General features: G+C 57.8%; 1 protein-coding gene across 12 annotated transcripts; it reads left to right on the top strand.

Annotated features, from left to right (window-relative positions):
* Positions 1-2,960: 2,960 nt before the first annotated feature.
* On the top strand, positions 2,961-14,865 carry RNF44 (ring finger protein 44). 12 transcript variants are annotated; one of them, XM_060197183.1, is made up of 12 exons: positions 8,388-8,596; positions 9,026-9,226; positions 11,344-11,455; positions 11,531-11,655; positions 11,736-11,903; positions 11,976-12,125; positions 12,199-12,360; positions 12,439-12,548; positions 12,644-12,731; positions 12,809-12,930; positions 13,000-13,099; positions 13,172-14,865. In XM_060197183.1, exons 4-12 carry the CDS (start codon positions 11,602-11,604, stop codon positions 13,232-13,234), a joined length of 1,017 nt encoding a protein of 338 aa, XP_060053166.1. In that variant the 5' UTR covers positions 8,388-8,596; positions 9,026-9,226; positions 11,344-11,455; positions 11,531-11,601; the 3' UTR covers positions 13,235-14,865. The 12 variants fall into 12 exon arrangements, with proteins under 12 accessions (XP_060053175.1, XP_060053169.1, XP_060053173.1 ...); XM_060197182.1 differs by having other exon boundaries at positions 9,023-9,226; XM_060197192.1 differs by lacking the exons at positions 8,388-8,596; positions 9,026-9,226 and adding an exon at positions 2,961-3,101 and having other exon boundaries at positions 11,534-11,655; positions 11,809-11,903.
* The last annotated feature ends 3,355 nt before the right edge of the window (positions 14,866-18,220 follow it).

The following is an 18,220-nucleotide window of genomic DNA, read 5'->3' as shown; positions in this document are numbered from 1 at the left end:
ACTTGAAAGCATAAGGTCCCAAGCTCGATTCCCAGCATCGCATAGACCAGAGTGAGGCTTTAGTGTCCTTCCTCTCTCTTTTTTTTTTCTCTCTCTCTCTCCTTCTCTCTCACTAAGTAATAATAAATAAATGTTGTCAAAAAGAAGAGGAATGTGCACAGGATGTAGCAGTTCAGATACATACGAGGGTTTCTCCATAGCCCCCGTTTTAGGCTTGTGAGTGAGTGACTTACTTTATTTTATTTTGATTGTGGTGCTGGGTCTCACGTCCTCCTTTCAGACCACCTCTCCATGGAGGCATCTGGAGCATGGACACAGCATTGTCCCCAGTTCATGGTGTCTGGCTTCAGAGGTGACTTATTGAGCCCATGCCAAGGATGTCACTGTGTCACATGTCACTGTGTCCAGAGCCCCCTCAGCTCCCCAGGTACCCCTCCACGCCACCCCTTCTGGAGTACAAAGTTCCTTCATTGCTCTGTTTTACAGCTGAGGGACCAGCCCAGGTGCAGCCCTTTGGCATCAGATAGATACCCACAGCCTCCCCCCAGAAAGAACTCTGGGGACCCATGTTCTATATCCATTAGGTCTCCAGAAAGCTTGGGGTGAGGGGTGGTCGGTTCTAGATTGTTAGTTCAATACAAGAACAAACTGGATCTTGAAATCATGATGTAGGGAGAAAGAAGGCAGCATCGGTTCAGCCTGCCAGCCTGTCTGCATGAAGTTCTAAACACTGACATGCGTCCTAAACTCAGCCACAGAGGCAGGAGCTGCGCGCATGGAGGAAGATGTAGGGGAGGGAGGGCTAACGGAGGAATAACACGTTCGACATATATGTAGTTACATGGATGTGGTTGTATCTGAAACTCTGCTAACATCAAATCTGCTCACTTCATTGTAGATCTATAAATCACTCCCTTAGATCTTCAAGGACTTGCAGTGGAAACAGGATAAATCAGACCCAGTGGGGCCGTGTGGTGACACAGCTCAGCACACAAGTCACAAAATCCAAGTGTTGAGGGGATCTGGAAGTCAGAAAGATCCCACTTTCCTGTTGGGTTCATAGCTGTTTTGCTTGAAATGAACTTCAAAGGACACGCGTTCAGGTGTATGGTTTCTAAATTCGTTCTTTATTAGTCATGCAAAGTAAAGTTAGGAAAAAGGCTCTGGGGATAGATTCCCCGAGGGTCTCTGGACCGGGTCTATTATGACAAAAGTCCAAGAAAAAGACCCAGGCCAAAAAAACAAACAAACAAACAAACAAAAAAAAAAACCGAGGCCAAAGACACTTCTTTGTCCAAGCCCCTCTTCTTTAGAATGCTTCTTACGTCACACCGGAATCCACTTTTCATTGGCCCGATGGAGTAAACTCCTCCCCCTTCATATAGGGCAGGAAAAAAAGGGCAAAGGGAACCTTCACCCTTCACTTCACCAAGTGGGTCTCCGTCCCACGTGTGAAAATGCAGTAAAAACAAAATATGCTAGATGTGCATCCCAGTCCCATATCTGCAAACCCAGGGAAAATAAAATGTACTCTTCAGGAGCCCCCTGTGTCTTGCATTTTCCCCCGACACAAGGACCCAGGTTCAAGCCTGCGGTCCGGTCCCCACTTGTGTGTGCTGGGGAGTAAGGGGGGAGCTTCACAGGTGGTGAAGCAGGGCTTTAGGTATGTGTGTCTCTCTCCCTTCCTTTCTCCTGCCTCCCTTTTGATGTCTCTGTCTCTATTCAATAACAAACACAGACAAGACAGACAACCACCAGACCCAGGGAGAGAGCCGGCTTTCTATATGTCAGGTCCGAGGAGAAACCCTAGAGCCTGGTTCTTCCTTGCAGCCTGGTCCTAGAAGCAACCCCTCTCAACCTCTTGCCTCCCTGCTCCTCAGTTTTCGAATCTTTGAAATCATAATAACGATGATGTTTCCCTCCCTGGGTTGAATTTTAAGGAATAATTAGCCCTGCTGGTCCACTTTAAGCTCCTAGAAGAGTACTTGCACATGGTTAAGATCTAAGCTACGGAAGAAGGGCAAACGCTAGAAGAAGAAGAAGAAGAAGAAGAAGAAGAAGGAGAAGGAGAAGGAGAAGGAGAAGGAGAAGGAGGAGAAGAAGAGGAAGAAGAGGAAGAAGAGGAAGAGGAGGAAGAGGAAGAATAAAAGAATAAGAGGAAGAATAAGAGGAAGAAGGAAAAGGGGGAGGGGGAGGGGGAGGGGGAGGAGGGGGAGGAGGGGGAGGAGGGGGAGGGGGAGGGGAGGAGGAGGAGGAGGAGGAGGAGGAGGAGGAGGAGGAGGAGGAGGAGGAGGAGGAGGAGGAGGAGGAGGAGGAGGAGGAGGAGGAGGAGGAGGAGGAGGAGGAGGAGGAGGAGGAGGAGGAGGAGGAGGAGAAGATCTAAGTCTGAGGCGCCAAAACGGGCTGAGAAAGTGGAACCTGGGGTGGGGTGGAGGGTGGCAGGCCTGCGAGGACTACAACTCCCAGCAGGACCTGGGCGGCGCGTGGCACGCCGGGAGTTGTGGTCCTGGCTGACCTCACGCCCTACGATGCGGCGCTGAGATCCCTGGAATGAGCAGCATCTTCGTTCTGCTTACGCAATGGAGGAAAACTGAGGCTCGGAGAGTGTCCCAGTGGGGAAACTGAGGTCCGCGGATCCCAGAGACATTGTTCTTAGCGTGTCGTCGCCCCGGGGACGCGGGAGGACGACAGTCTTTTTGGGAGCTCAGCTCCTTTGAACCGTTGAAGTCATAGTCATTGTCCCTATTTCCCAGTCCCTCGCTCGCCTTGCCTGGCGCCGCGGAAAGCGGAGACGCGAGTGCGTCGCTCCCAAACGCCCTCAGCCTCGGGGCCGTGGCTTGACAAGGTCCCTCCCCTTGCCCGCGAGGCCTGAGCGGGTGCGGGTGCGGGTGCGCGTGCGCGGCCGGCGTAGAAAGTCCGCGCACGCGCGCTCGGGGGAGCAGGCGTGCGGACGGTTCCACTGCACGGGGCCGGTGGGGGGGCGCGGGGGGGGGGGGAGCCGCGGCAGGCGGCGCTCGGGCCGCCGCGGGACCGGGACGCCGGGCTGCAGCGGGGACGACGCGCCAGTGCCCGGTGGAAGTGAAGCCCCGCCGCGGCCCCAGGTAATGCTCAGCCCCTGCACCCCGAACTCCCAGGCAGACGGAGCGGTCGGGGCGGCCGCGGGCCAGCAGGAGAGCTGGGGCGTCCAGCAAGGCCTCTGCCTGTGTCCGCAGCCCGGAGCCTTCTCGTTCCTGGTGCTGGGAGCCAGAGACGCACCCGCCCCTCCGCCAACCAGGTCGGAACCTCCGCCTCCGAACGTCCTGGGGACTACAAGTCCCGGCGTGCCGCGCGCCCCGCGCATGCCCAGTGGTGGGGCCGCCGCACTGGGGCGCGGGCGCGGGCGCCGGGGGCGGAGAGCCGGGTGTCCCCAGGGTCCATTCTCCGAGGGCCCTGTGCCAGCGACCCAGCCCTGCCCTGCGGCGGCCGGAGTCCGGAGAGTCGCTCTGCACCCCAGCGCCGTCGCTACCACATTTACGATGTCGGGGCGCTGGGGGCCCCAGAGAGGCTGCGCGCCCTGCCCAAGGTCACTCGGCCGGGTGGAGCTGTTGCCTGGGGCCCGAGCACCAGAAGGGCCGTGGGGGCTGGAAGGGAGGCAGGAAGTCGGCTCTGCCGTTCGGGGAGATACTTAAGATGCGGAGGAACTGGGGGGTCCGGTTGGACTGGTCTCCCTGGAGCAGCCGGTTTCCTCTCTGGACGATGGGGCCACCTGCTCCCACAAAGTGAGGCGCTTCACAAGGTTGGGGCGATGCAAGCGCTCGCTCCCACTGCCACCTTTTTATTTATTTATTATTTTTTTTTAAGATTTAAGAGCTGGGGAGACAGCATAATGGTTACGCCAAAAAAGAAAGAAAACACCTCTCATGCCTGAGGCTCTGACGTCCCCCAGATTCAATCCCCAGCACCACCATCAGCCAGAGCTGAACTGAGCTCTGGCTAAAAAAAGAAAAAGAAAAAAAGTATTTATTCACTAATGCCAGAACAAAGCATCACTCTGGCACACTGGATGCAGGGGACCAAAGTCGGGACCTCATGTTTGAGAATCCAGCGCCCTGTCCACTGCACCACCTCCCTGGCTGCAGCCCCTGCTTTTTAGGGGAGCCAGAGCTTGGGGTGCACAGGCGACAGAGGTATGGCCAGGCCTGGCCTGAAGGAAGCGGACTTGGGGAAGGACCCTCGGGGGCTGGGGGGAGGTTCTTGGCAGCCGGAGGTCTAGGCCCCAGCTGATTCCACCTGGCAGTGCTCCAGGGTGAGACCTCAGGCTCTGCTGAGGCCAGAGGAAGGGGGAACGCCTTTCTAGAACAAGGTTTTTTTTTTTGGGGGGGGGGACTTAGAAGGGAAAACTGTGCTTTCCAGCCTTAGGGCGGGCAGGCAGGCAGCCAGCTATGAGGCTGACACAGGTAGGCAGGCAGACAGTGGGGGTAATAGGCCTCATTCCCGGTCCTCTTGTCCCCTGCAGAGGATGCTTGCGGGGTGGCAGCTAGAGGGTCACCACTCCATGGTTGTCAGGATCGGCCTGCTTAGCATAATTGAGGGCCCCTGAGGGTCCTGGGTTGGCCTTTCTGCTGGTGTGCCACACTGAAGGTGAGGTCCGTGTGACTCAGGCATGGTCCCAAGGGCCGGAGCTGGGTGAACGTGGGTGCCCAGTTCTCAGACCACTGGGCCAGTGAAATGGTCAGTTCAGGACACGCGGAGACCTGGCAGGAGGCTAGGACCCAGACTAGAGTGAGTCACACCCACCTGTGGTTCTTGGGGCCCCTGGGCCTCACTTCCAGGCTGTGTGGTGGGAGTGTTGCTTCCTCATCTGTCAGATGAAAGTAACAAGCTGTGACACAGCCCCAAGCCAGGGTCCCCATGCAGAGCCCTGGTAGAGTTCTGGCCTCGTTGGAAATGTGGTCAAACAGCCTCCCACTGTCCCTGTGACCCAGCTGTGTGGAGAGGTGTCCCGGGCCCTGGAGAAGCTTCTTGGCCTTCAGCCCTGGGGGGCCTCTGAGAGACCTGAGACTCACAGATTCCCTGAGGAGTGAAGCAGAAGACAACAGGAAAGGAGTCTGGGCAGGGGTGAGAGCCAAAGCCAGAGCCTCTTCTTTAGACACCCCCTTCCCCCACCCTACACCCCACACATGTGCTGTGACCATAGCCAGTGGTGAGCAGGGAGCCCCAGAGGCAGGTGGTCGCCTTTGAGCTAAGCCCAGAGGAGCAGGATCTTGTAGAGGTGAGCAGGTGCTGTTGGTAGCATTTTGGAAAGAGGGCCAGTCAGAGGCTCGATGGCTTCACAGTCTGGGACCAGATTGCAGCCAGAGTCGGTCTCTGGATTTGGAAAGTGGTGCAGCGCTCTCCTGTGTGAGGGTTGGGCACATTCAGCCCTGAGCTGAGAGGAGGGTTCAGTGAAAGTCACAGCTTCCTGTGAGCTAAGAAGGATCCTCCCTGCACAGAGAGGAGGGGTAGATTTACAAAAGAGAGAGGCACCCTGGACAGGAAGGCTAGAGGGGGGGCACCTCCATAGTTGTGGGCAAGAGGCTAGAGAGGGGAGCCCAAGAAGTTTGGAGGGGGTACTTGTTGAGTGCAGTCCCAAAGACCAGGTGGTAGGAAGCCATTGCAAGTTCTGCCCCTGTACAGGCAGGCAGGGGTGGTCTGAACGGGGTAGGTTCCTTGCAGTGTGTAGAGGGTCTGGTCATCGCCTCTGCGTAGCAGGAAGAATAAAACTCGGGCAGGCAGGGATACAGGGAGAGAGGGCTGGTTAGAGGGCAGCCCTGAACCCTAGCAGCTAGTTGAGCACCCAGCTGACGTCTGTGGACACCCTCACCTTGAGCTCGTGTCCCTAGAGACCAGCAGGCAGCCGCTGGGTACCGCACATGCGTGTGCGGTGTCTGACTGTGGTCCGAACATCCCCTATGCACACCTGTCCCCTGCTTCCTTCTGGATTGTTCTCAGGGGGTTTCCAAGTTAGAAGCTTTTATGGCCTAGCAGATTGCGAACAGGTGGTGCACCTGGTTCAGCGCACACGTTACAATGTGCAAGGAGCCAGTTTCAAGCCCTGGGCCCCATCTGTAGGAGCAAAGCTTTGTGAGGGGTGAAACAGTGCTGCAGGCATCTGTCCCCAAATTTCTGTCTACTAAGTAAATAAAGCTTTTATTTATATTTATCTTTCCTTTTTAGTGCCCATGTTGTTTCTTATTGTTGTTGTTGATGTTGTCGTTGTTAGACAGGACAGAGAGAAATGGAGAGAGGAGGGGAAGACAGAGAGAGAGAGACAGAAAGACACCTACAGATCTGCTTCACCGCCTGTGAAGCGACTCCCCTGCAGGTGGGAGCCAGGGGCTAGAACTGGGATCCTTCCTCTGGTCCTTGCGCTTTGCACCATGTGCACTTAACCCGCTGCGCTACCGCTTGACTCCCGTAAATAAATCTTTTAAAAAACGTTCAAACATATCCCTTTGTTAATTTTCTTGTGTTGGTTTTGTCCTTTCCTGGAGGATCACTGCTCAGTTCTGGTTTATGGTGTTGTAGGGGATTGAACCTGGAACTTTGGAGCCTAAGGTATAAGAGTCACTTTGCATAACCATTATGCTATCTACCCCCGCTGATAAATTATTTTATTTATGTATTAATGAAATAGTGATACAGAGAGAGAGAGAGACCAGAGCACTGTTCAGCTTTGGTTGATGATGGTGCTGGGAATTGAACCTAGGAACTCAGAGCCTCAGGCATGAGAGCCTTTTGCAGAACCATTATGCTGTCTCCCCAGCCCATACATTTTTTAGACTTTTCAGTGGGTTGTACTCTAGGGTTTTTCTTAAATGTGAATGTATAAAATCTCACACAATAAAAATCGATCTTACAGGAGTCCGGCGGTAGTGCAGCGGGTTAAGCACACTTGGCACAAAGCACAAGGACCGGCATAAGGATTCCCCTTCGAGCCCTGGCTCCCCACCTGCAGGGTAGTTTCTTCACAAGCAGTGAAGCAGGTCTGCAGGTGTCTATCTTTCTCTTCCCCTCGCTGTCTCCCCCTCCTCTCTTCATTTCTCTCTGTTCTATTCAACAACGATGACATCAATAATAACTACAACAATAAAAAACAAGGACAACAAAAGGAAATAAATAAATAAATAATTTTTTTAAAAAAATCGATCTTCCAGTTCTCCCCAGGACAGTTGTTAACCAGTTTCCTGACTGTCCCTCCAGGAATCTCCACAGATGCTACATAATTTAAAAATGATATGCATCTTGTTTCCAATTTTTTTTATTTTTAAATTTAAGGCTATGAACTATGTTTAAAAAGTACAAGCAGGGATGGGGAGACAGCATAATGGTTCTGCAAAAAGACTCTCTGCCTGAGGCTCTAAAGTCCCAGGTTCAATCCCCTGTACCACCATAAGCCAGAGCTGAGCAGTGCTGGGGGAGGGGGGGGAGTGCAAGCACATGCACACACTACATAGCGTAGCTTGCCGCATATCAATGAAAAAATTGTTTTTAAGGTAGAAGCAAGAGACACAACAGCACCAAAGATACCTTCCGTGCAGTGTGGCCCCAGGCTCGAACCTGGGTCTCACAGATAGCAAAGCAGCACACTACCCTAGTGAGCTATCTTACCTGACCGACATTTGGGGGGGTATTATTGTTGAGTGAGGAGAGAACTAGACATAACTCTGGCACATGCCATGCCAGGATCAAACTCCGGACGTCGTGCTCACAGGTCAGATGCTCTACCCATTGGGCCACCTCCCGGTGTGTTTTGGTCAGGCGTTTTTGCCTTAGGCTCTGTGGGAGTTTAAGGCATTAGGTCAGTGCCCCCTCCATCCAGAAGGTCCAGTTAGTGACCGCATGTATGCATGCACCAACCATATTCCATCTGTACTCAGACCCTGGGCGTTTGGGTTATTACTGACATTTACTTATTTATTTGCTTATGTAATCGGTGTGGAGCTATTGCCTGCCTGGGAGGCTTCAGGTAAAGGGAGGTGAGACTCTCTTTGAGCTTGGAGTCACATGCACCCTTCAGGCCCCCCCACTTAATTCTCTTTGCCCATCTGAAGACCGGCTTTGTCGCCAGGGTAGTCCAATTCAAAGCTAAAAGGCTTCACTGGGTCTAGGCCCCAGCTGTCCCCGGCCCCGCTCCCCCAGCACCTGCCGCGAGCGCCCGGCTGCGCCTGCTGAGCTGCTCCCCGCCCCTTGCCCCCACCACGCTGGGGGCGGGGTGGGTGAGTGCCTCTGTGACGTCAGAGTGCGCAGGGCCAATCGCTCTGTGCGCCGGGCGTTAACTCGTTTGCATGGCACGCCCGCCATTGGTCCGTTGGGCCGTTCGGGCCCGCCTAGCCTCTTAAAGCGGCCGCGTAGTGTAAACACGGAGCTGCGGGCCTGCCGCGCCATGATGTCATCGCGGCGAAGCAGCTTTGGCGGCTGACGTCATCTCCGGGAAGGCTGCCGGCACAGGGCTGTTAGAGCCATTCCAACTACACAGGCTGACTTGAAAGGCCGTCCCTGCCCCGCCGAAGGCCAGCCCGACTGCGTTTCAGCGTTCCCTGAGGCGCCGTGTCCCCGAGGAGGGGACCATGACACAGTGAGTTGGGGCTGCGACTCCCCCGGCAGGGAGACTGAGCTTCGGTGGTGCGAGCGAATCGCGAGTGTGTAGAGGGAGCTTGAACCGCAGCCGCTAGGCCTCTCCCACTCGGGGGTCTCCCGCGTTCGGGTCAGGCCACGTGGCCCCGCCTCCCGCCTTGACCGCAGCCGCGGTCCCTTTAAGCGCGAGGGTGGGGGCGAGGAGGAGGCTATATAAAGTGGGCTTTGCAAGGTAGCCCCGTCGGTCACGTGCCGGGGCGCGGCTAGTGATTGGCTCGTGGGGCACGGGGGTGTGGCCGGCGCGGCCCCGCGCGTCCCCCTCCCGCCGCGCGCGCGCCCCCGCCGCTGCTAATGTTGTGAATCAAACGTGGGGTGGGTTCTATTCCGCCGCGCCGCGGCCAGTTCTTAAAGGGCCCGCCGCCCGCAGCAGCGCCCGCCCGGCCTCGTCCTGCGTCGCCGCCCGCTTCCCGAGAGCTGTGGGGCCCGCGAGGCAGACCTAGGAGGCGGACGGACCACAGAGAGAGGCCCGCCGGGACCGGACCGCAGGCGGGGGCGCCCAGAGGGTCCTGGCCGCCTCCCGTCCGGGCGGCCGCCCAGGATCGGGGACAAAGGAGCCGGCGTGTGGCCGGAGGTGAGTCGGGCCGGCGCCCCCCCCCCACCCCGGGCTCCCCAGGTCTCTCTCCCCTCCCTGGGGTCGGGGCCTAACGCGGGCGGCCTGGGGCAGTTTCGGCGCTGGAGCCCCCCCCCTCCGCCCTGGCCCGCAGCGCAGAGCAGGCGCCGCCCCCTCCCCCGCCGCCACTTCCTTTGTTGTTGCTTTTGTCTCCGCCGAGCACATGGTCCCGGCCGCGGCTCTTAAAGCCACAGCGCGCCGCCCCCGGGCCCAGGGCGGCGGGACGCGGGCTGTGAGGCTCGGCCCCGCCCGGGGAGGGGGCACGGACCCCGTGGACCCCAGCCTGCGCCGGCCGGGGCCTTCCCGGCCGCGGGGTCCCCTCCGGCGCCACTGTTTCCGCGCTGGGGAGGGTCTCCGCGCCCATCCCGCGGCCCCTGAGGCTCCCGGAGCCAAGGTCATCGGGGGGGGCTGGAGGCCCCCGGCCCGCGCCCTCAACCGCCGCCCCGCACAGTGCAGTGCGGGCCCAGCCTGCACCCCCCCCCCCCGGGTGGGGGTCGAGGAGCCGACGCCCCTGTCCCCGCTCCCAGGGGCTTCGGCTGCTGCTCCGGCTCAGCCTGCGGCTCCCGGGGGAGGGAGGGGCGGCTGCCGCCGGGCCAGGCCCCCAAGACCCGCTCACACTTGCCGGCGAGCTGGGCCGAGGAGCTTGGGGAGGGGGCACCCGCGCTGTTTGACCTTGAGCCCATCCGGTTCCTGCCACCGGGCCTGACGTGCAACGGACCGATCGCAGGTGCCTCCCGCTGCCAGGGCCGGGCCCGCAGTGGAGATCTAGTTGTGGGGGGCTCGGACCTGGGGCACCATCCGCACGCCCCCCTCCTCCTCGGCCTGGCTGTGCGGGCGCTGCCTTTCTCTGGGTCTCAGTTTCTCAGCTGTGCAGTGGGCGTGGCCCCCTCGGCTCGCCCTGCCACCGGGAGCGACCCCTCTGCCTCTGTACACACACCACCCCCCCAGCGCCTCAAGTGACCGCTGCTGTCTGGTGGGTGAAGGAAATGCTGTTCCTTCACTCCAGGAGTCACTTCTGCCACCGCTGGGGGGGGGGGGCTGGTCCCATTTTACAGGTGGAGACGGTGAGGCTCCAAGGGGATTGCAGTGCAGGCCAGGTGTTGGGTGTGAGGACGCAGAGGTGGACGGCTCCCCTTTGGGGCAGCCGTCCACCTCTGGAGGCCCTTCTGCCTGGGCCCCCGCCACTTCCCTTTCTTGGGTAGTGGGTGCCTCTGCGGAGAGCTTTGACCCTGTCCTGAGCAGGTCCCCTCTGCCCTCTGGGGTTGCCTGGGTTTTCCCAGGTGGCTGTGAGAACACCCAGAGGCCACAGGGAGGACTGATTGTCGTGCCCTCCTGCAGGCCCCAGGCCCCTGGGGTCAGAGCGCCGGTGCTGGTGGGGCTCAGTCACTGGGGCTTTCCTCCGGGCTCTCTGGGTGCTTGGCTGTGTGTGCACACCCTGTCCTGGTGCGCTGGCCCTTTGGTTCATCCGTGTCTGTGTCTGCATGTCCCCCACCCCTGTCCCCGGGGCTTCTCATGCCTCCCCCAGCTTTCAGTCCTGTCTCCCTGTGGTGAAAGTGTGAACCCTACCTCCTGGCTTAGCCCACAGCTGGCAGGAAGGATCTGGTGTAGGTGTGGGGGGACAGTGAGGGGCCCAGCTGGGTGTGAAGAGTTCTGTTAGGCAGTGGGGCAGCAGCGGGGGCAGCTGAGCCTTCTCTCACCCAGGGACTTAGTGACGCCTCGCCTACCTGGGCCCGCCCCTCCCACTCAGCTTCCGCCATAGGTTCTCACTTCCCCTTTTGCTTGCCTGCAGCCCCACCCATACTTGGTCCAGCTCTCCCAGTCATCCTGGACCCCCCCCTCCTGAGAAGCCTGGCTGGACCCCTGTGGGCAGTGGGGTACAGTGAGGACCTCCTGGGATGGGATCTCCCCAAGGGGCCTCAGAGCCTCCGCTTCCTCTCCAGTCCGGGCTGCCACCAGTGCCTGGCTGGAGGAGTAGATGGTCCACTGGAGTGGGAGGGAGGAGACTGGAGATGGGCCTTGGAAGGCCATGGATGCCTGGTGTCCCCATGCCTCAGTTTCCTTCTCTGCTTGCCTCTTAGGGTTTCGAGCCCCGGCCCAGCCCCTCCACCCCTCTGCTGCCCCTGATGAGACCATGGGCCCTGGTGGTGACTAGGAGGCCATTCTCCTTCCTGTAGGCCAGCCCCAGGAGAGGTAGGAAGGACCCATGAGGGGCTGGGGGGAAAACCGAGGGTCCCCAGCCCCTTGAGCTAGTGACACCCCTCTCAGCAGCCGCCCCAGTCGCCACAGCTGCCCCTAGAGGAGCGCCGAGCCTCGGCTCCTGCCGGCGGGAGCCCCGAATGCTGCGCCCAGCCTCCCAGCAGAGCCCGTTCATGGTCGATCTCCACGAGCAGGTAGGCCGGCCCCCCGGAGGCCCTCCCAGCGCGTGGAGGCTCCTCTCCATGGGCCTGAGCTCCTCGAACTCTGCCCGCAGGTGCACCAGGGACCCGTCCCCCTGTCCTACACGGTCACCACCGTGACCACCCAGGGCTTCCCCCTGCCCGCAGGCCAGCACATCCCCGGCTGCAGCGCCCAGCAGCTCCCAGCATGCTCCGTGATGTTCAGCGGGCAGCACTACCCCCTCTGCTGCCTCCCGCCCCCGGTGAGTGGGGGGCCGCCTGGAAGGGTAGGCATGGGAGGCCTGGAGCGCCTTCGAGCCCAGCCGTGTCCGCAGCTGCTCCAGGCCTGCACCGTGCGGCAGCTCCCGGTGCCCTATCACTACCCGCCCCTGCTGGCCGGTGACCGCTACGTCCTGCACCCCGCGCCGGCCCACATGGCGCCGCTCGGCCAGTTCGTGTCGCTGCAGACGCAGCACCCGAGGATGGTGAGTGTGGGCAGCTGGGGGGTGGTGAGGGGGGCAGGACCCCCGGCTGACTCGGGGTCCCGGGGTCCCCCAGCCCCTGCAGCGGCTGGACAGTGATGTGGACCTGCGGGGTGAGCAGCACGCCCTGGGGAGCTTCAGCTACCCTGCCTCGGCCCCTGGCCCCACGCTGTCGCCCTCGGTGCCCCTGCACTACCTGCCGCCCGAGCCCCTGCACACCGAGCTGCCCTTCGGAGTGGTGAGGCCCCCCTGCTCCGAGGGGAGGGGAGGGGAGAGGAGGAGGGGAGCACCCGCGCTGACCGTCCACCCCCTGCAGCCCTACTCGCACATGGTACCTCGCAGACTGGGTGCCCAGAGGTATCACCGCCTGCAGCCGCCGCCGCCCCCGCCACCCCCCTACTACCCCAGCTTCCTGCCCTACTTCCTGTGAGTACCCCCCTACACCGACTTCCCAGCACCAGCTTTTCGGGCCCCTCCTGCCCTGCCCGGTGCCTTGACCCCTTCCCGCCCTGTCTCCCCAGCTCCATGCTGCCCATGTCGCCCACGGCGGTGGGGCCCACCATCAGCCTGGACCTGGATGTGGACGACGTGGAGATGGAGAACTATGAGGTTCCTCCGGGGCCGTCTGGGGGGGGGGGTGCCTCCGCCGGCCATCACTGACCTTTGTCCCCTGCCCGTCTGTCCAGGCCCTGCTGAACCTGGCGGAGCGGCTGGGCGATGCCAAGCCCCGAGGCCTGACCAGGGCCGACATCGAGCAACTTCCCTCCTACCGCTTCAACCCCGACAGCCGCCAGTCGGAGCAGACACTGTGAGTGCCCGCTGGGTGCCCCCACCCCTCACCCCTGGCCGAGCCCCCCTGACCTCCGCTGTCCCCCAGGTGCGTTGTCTGCTTCAGTGACTTCGAGGCGCGCCAGCTGCTGCGAGTTCTTCCCTGCAACCACGAGTTCCACACCAAGTGTGTGGACAAGTGGCTCAAGGTAGCCTGGCAGGGGCGAGGGGCGAGGGGCCCCTGGGGGCTGGGAGGGAGCCTGACACAACTCCCTCCACAGGCCAACCGGACGTGTCCCATCTGCCGCGCAGATGCTTCCGAGGTGCCCAGGGAGGCTGAGTGAGGCCTCAGCGGCACAGGAGAACCCCGCCCAGAGCTCTGGAATTGGGGGGGGCAGGGCTGGCGGGCAGGGCGGGGTAGCCCAGGCCTGCCCTCCTCCCCCACCTGCGTCTCCAGAGCTGGTGCCCCTGCAATAAGCCCCCGCGTTTGCCAAGCTCCAAAGACTCTTGTCCTGCATCTGCCCTGCGCCCTCCTCCCTCCTCTCCCTGCCAGGGCGTCCCTACCTGGGGCCCCTGCAGGAGCTCGTGGGCAGAGGGTGGGCGCCGGCCTGGGTCACCCGCCCTGTGCGCACATGGGTGCCCTCTGCCCAGGGGGTACCAGCATGGGTTGGCCTATTGTGACCCCACCTGAGCTATGGAGGAGGGGAGGACACGATTCAGCCCCCTCCCTCTCTGGGGCTGGAGGACCCCAGCGTCCTTGTCGTTTGCATGAACCTGTGAGGAACAACAGTTTTTGTTTCTTCATTTGGCCCCAAATCACGTGTGGGATTGGGGGGGGTGTGTGGATTTTTTAAACAATCTGTCTCTTGGTTTCTCGGACTGGGACCAAGTGGGGCCAGGTGCCCAGACCAGGTGGGGGGCGCTGTGCCAGCCGATTACTGCCATGCTCTGTACTGCACATGCCCGCCCACCCGGGAGCCTCGGGTGGGGTGTGGACCCCACTTCCGGGGCGGGCCCTCGCAGCCTGAGCCCCGCCCCACCCCCAGGGCTGGCTGAGCTCTGGGTCCGCTTCCTTGTCCCCCACCCCCACCCCTCACTCCCCAGGCTGGGGCCACTGCCTCGAACGAACCGCGTGTGGGGCCGGCACATCCTAGCAGGCAGCCCCCGGCGCCTGCTGCCTCAGGGATGCTCCAACCACCCTCGTTCCGCAGCGCCCCGCTCCCCGCACCCACCCCACCCCACCCCCGCCGCGGGACCCCATCAGCCTGGCCCCTCCCCGTGGACAACCCAAAGTCTTACTGTACATAACTCCAGGTGATCTTTCTATATTTATAGCAGTGTTGAGACCCCTCGTGTTTTACAGAGACCCGCCCCCTCCTGTCCATCAATCACCCCAAGCCGACGCTGGTTTTCCAGACCCTTCCAGTCCAGGGGCAGAAGGGGCCGGCAACACCCAACAGCTGGCAGGGGTGGGGGACAAGATTTTAAAAATCATTAAAAAAAATTTCTCCAGCGATTACTTAGGATGTCTGTGATTGGCCGACCTTGCTCTGGATGCCATGTTGCCCATGAAGCCCCGGGTGGCACTCGGGGTTCGCTGTCGCAGCTGCACGTGTGCGTGCGTCTATGTACATGATCTCGGGGCCCTGTTCCTTGCACATTTTACAGTTACCTCATTTTTCCCATGTATGTATTTGAGAAAATGCTAATATATAGAGAAACAAAAAAGGTTCTTAAAGCTTAAATGTGTGGTTTTTTCCATCCCATTGGATTCACATTGGTTTGTGGCATTTAACATGACTAGTCTGTTGTACTATATATGTGTATACTGATTGAAATTTTTAACAGATTTGTACTTTTTTTAAAATGAAAGTTGCTAGTTCTGCTTGACCAAGTAGTGCAATCATTATTTTTTTTAATATCGTTGCTGATTTCAGAGGGATATTCACTAATAAATGTCTATGTATATCAAGTATTGCCCAGCCTCCTTGAGCTGCCTGTGTCCTTTTGCAAAGAGTGGGGGACGGGGCTTGTGTAGAGGTGGATTGGGTTCACTGCCGTGAGACTTGGGAGGAGGCTTAAGATCTCTGACCCCCACGTGCAGGGGCCCCTGCCAGCCCACTGTAGGCTGGGCATTCTTTTGCTCAGAGACAGGGCCATGGCTCACTGGTGGTTCCCTGGGGTTTTATTTTAGAGGGAGGTCCTGCCTCACGTACCCAGCTGGGGGAACATGCCATGAGAAGGGGTCTCCTCTTATCTTACAACTCTGAAAGCTTTTTATTTTCCAAGCCAGGATTCTCTTAGCATGCAGTGCACTGGACCCTGGAGCAGGAAGTCCTGAGTCCGGTCCCCAGCAGCACATGGGCCAGAGCTCACTCTGTCTTCTCTCATGCCGTACAGTCTAAGCATACAGACTGAAAGGGAGAACTCCCTATTTGTAAACATGATTTTCAAAATTGTATAGCAAAAGCCAAGGAGGGCTAGGGAGGCAGCATAATTTAGGTTTTGCAAAAGACACTTGTTTGCGCCTCTGAAGTCCCAGGTTCAATTCCCAGCACCACCATAAGCCAGAACTGAACAGTGCTCTGTCATTAAAATAAGAAAATGCAGTGGAATGGCTAGCATGAGGTACTGAGTTCAGTCCCCAGCAGCACATGTAGCAGTGATGTTCTGGCTCTTTCTCTCCCCTGCCTCTCACTAATGAACAGAAGAGAAGGCCAAGGAGGGGCCAGTAGACAGACCATCTGGTGAGGCATAGGCCTTGCCATGCATGTGACCCATGTCCAAGCCCCAGCACCACATAGAAGCACCACCTCTCCAAGGATCTGAAATGAGGAAGCTGAAATGTATCTGAGACGAGAAAGCTGGCTCCTGGAGCAGTGGAATCACACGTGCATGCAGCACCACCACCCTCAAAGAGAACTTCCAAGCAATCTACCATAAAAAATAAAGGGGGAGTCAGGCGGTAGCGCAGCGGGTTACACACACGTGGTGCAAACCCCAAGGACCGGCGTAAGGACCCCAGTTCAAGCCCCCAGCTCCCCACCTGCAGGGGAGTCGCTTCACAAGCGGTGAAGCAGGTCTGCAGGTGTCTATCTTTCTCTCCCCCTCTCTGTCTTCCCCTCCTCTCTCCATTTCTCTCTGTCCTATTCAACAACAACATCAATAACAATAATAGCTACAACAAGGGCAACAAAAGGGAATAAATAAGATTAAAAAATAAAGGTCCTTAGGAAGGAATGCTTTTATCATGTTATAGGATAGAAGAACAATGGGCAAAATTGGGCTCCCTGGACTAGGAGTGAACGTGTGCAAATTGAGAACACGAACGCTGGTGGGGCAGTGCGTGTGTCCCTGAAAGAGGCCCTGGGTTCAACCAAAAATAAAACTTCAGGGGCAGGGTGGCAGTGAGTGCTCAAAGATGCGGGTTCAAGCCCCTGCTCAGTACCTACAAGGGAGGAAGGAAGCAGGTCTGCAAGTGTCTTTTCTCCCCCTTCTCACTTTCTCCATCTATATCCAAAATAATAGACACAAGCAAAATTTCAAAACACTGTAGTGCTATTTACAATAACTTAAGCAGGAACGCAGCACTATGCATATCCTAGCAAAACATTTTTTTAAAGATTTTTTAAAATATTTTATTCCCTTTTGTTGCCCTTGTTGTTTTATTGTTGTAGTTATTATTGTTGTCGTTGTTGTTGGATAGGACAGAGAGAAATGGAGAGAGGAGGGGGTAGACAGAGGGAGAGAAAGACAGACACCTGCAGACCTGCTTCACCGCCTGTGAAGCGACTCCCCTGCAGGTGGGGAGCTGGGGTTCGAACCGGGATCCTTATGCCGGTCCTTGTGCTTTGCGCCACCTGCACTTAGCCCGCTGCACTACAGCCCGACTCCCTTAGCAAAACATTTTAAGGCCTGGTTGAAAAGTCTGAAACACTGCTGAATCCAAAGACCAACAAAAATGGTGCCACCCTTCATGCTTGGCTTGGGAGACAGTATCAGAAAAGAGCTGACCCCCAAACTAGTCTGTGGGGTTAATGCAAAAAAAAAAATTGTTGGGGCCAGGCAACGGCGCACCTGGTTAAGCACACATTATAGCACACAAGAACCTGGGTTCAAGCCCCTGGTCCCCATCTGCAGGGGGAAAGCTTCACCAATGATGAAGCAGGACTACAGGTGCCTCTCTTCTCTTTCCTCCTCTCTCAATTTCTTTCCCTATACAATGAAAAGTTAAAAATTAAAAGAAAGCAGAGCACCATTCAACTCTGACCGGGGGACTGCTGGGGATGGGGAGGGGGGTGGGCACAGGGCCTCCAGCATGCGGGTCCTATACTCTGTCCCTAGAGCTGCCCATCCTGCTGGCGATTTCCTTTTCAAAGACAAGACTCTTGTCTGTGGGGCCAGGTGGTGGTACACCTGGTTGAGCCATATGCAAGGACGCAGGTTCAAGCCCCTGGTCCCCACCTGCAGGGGGCAACTTCACTAAAGGTGAAGCAGTGCTACAGGTGTCTGTTTCTTTTCCTATCTCTCCCTTTCCATTCAATTTCTCTGACTATCCAATTTATTTATAAATAGAATTTTAAAAGGGCAGGGATAGATAGCATAATAGTTATGCAAAAAGACTTTAATGCTTGAGGCTCCAAAGTCTCAGGTTCAATCCCCCACACCACCATAAGTCAGAGCCGAGCAGTGCTCTGATGAAACAATAATTTAATGGGGGGCGGGCAGTAGCACAGCGGGTTAAGTGCACATGGTACAAAGCGCAAGGACCGACATAAGGATCCCAGTTCAAGCCCCTCGTTCCCCACCTGCAGGAGGGTCACTACGGGAGTGGTGAAGCAGGTCTGCAGGTGTCTGTCTTTCTCTCCCCCCTCTCTGTCTTACCCATCTCTCTCGAGTTCTCTCTGTCCTATCCAACAAAATAATAGCAAAAACAATAGTAATAACAAAAATTGATAAAACAACAAAGGCAACAAAAAAGGAAAAAGATACCCTCCAGGAGCAGTAGATTCCATAGTGCAGGCACCGAGTCCCAGAAATAACCCTGGAGGCAAAAAAAAAAAAAAAAGTAAAATAAAAACAAATAAAGGGCAGGGGTAGATAGCTTAATTGTTCTGCAAAAAGACTCTCCTGCCTGAGGCTCCAAGGTCCCAGGTTCAATCCCCTGCACCACCCTAAACCAGAGTTGAGCAGTGCTCTGGTAAAATAATAAATAAATATCAGGGGCCAGGTTGTGGCACACCTGGTTAAGTGTACACATTACAGTGCACAAAGATCTGGGTTCAAGCCCCTGGTCCCACCACCTACAGGGGGGAAGCTTCACAAGCTTC

The sequence above is a fragment of the Erinaceus europaeus genome, chromosome 9 (genome assembly GCF_950295315.1).
Source record: "Erinaceus europaeus chromosome 9, mEriEur2.1, whole genome shotgun sequence".
NCBI lineage: Eukaryota > Metazoa > Chordata > Mammalia > Eulipotyphla > Erinaceidae > Erinaceus > Erinaceus europaeus.
This window is presented reverse-complemented; position numbering and strand designations above follow the sequence as displayed.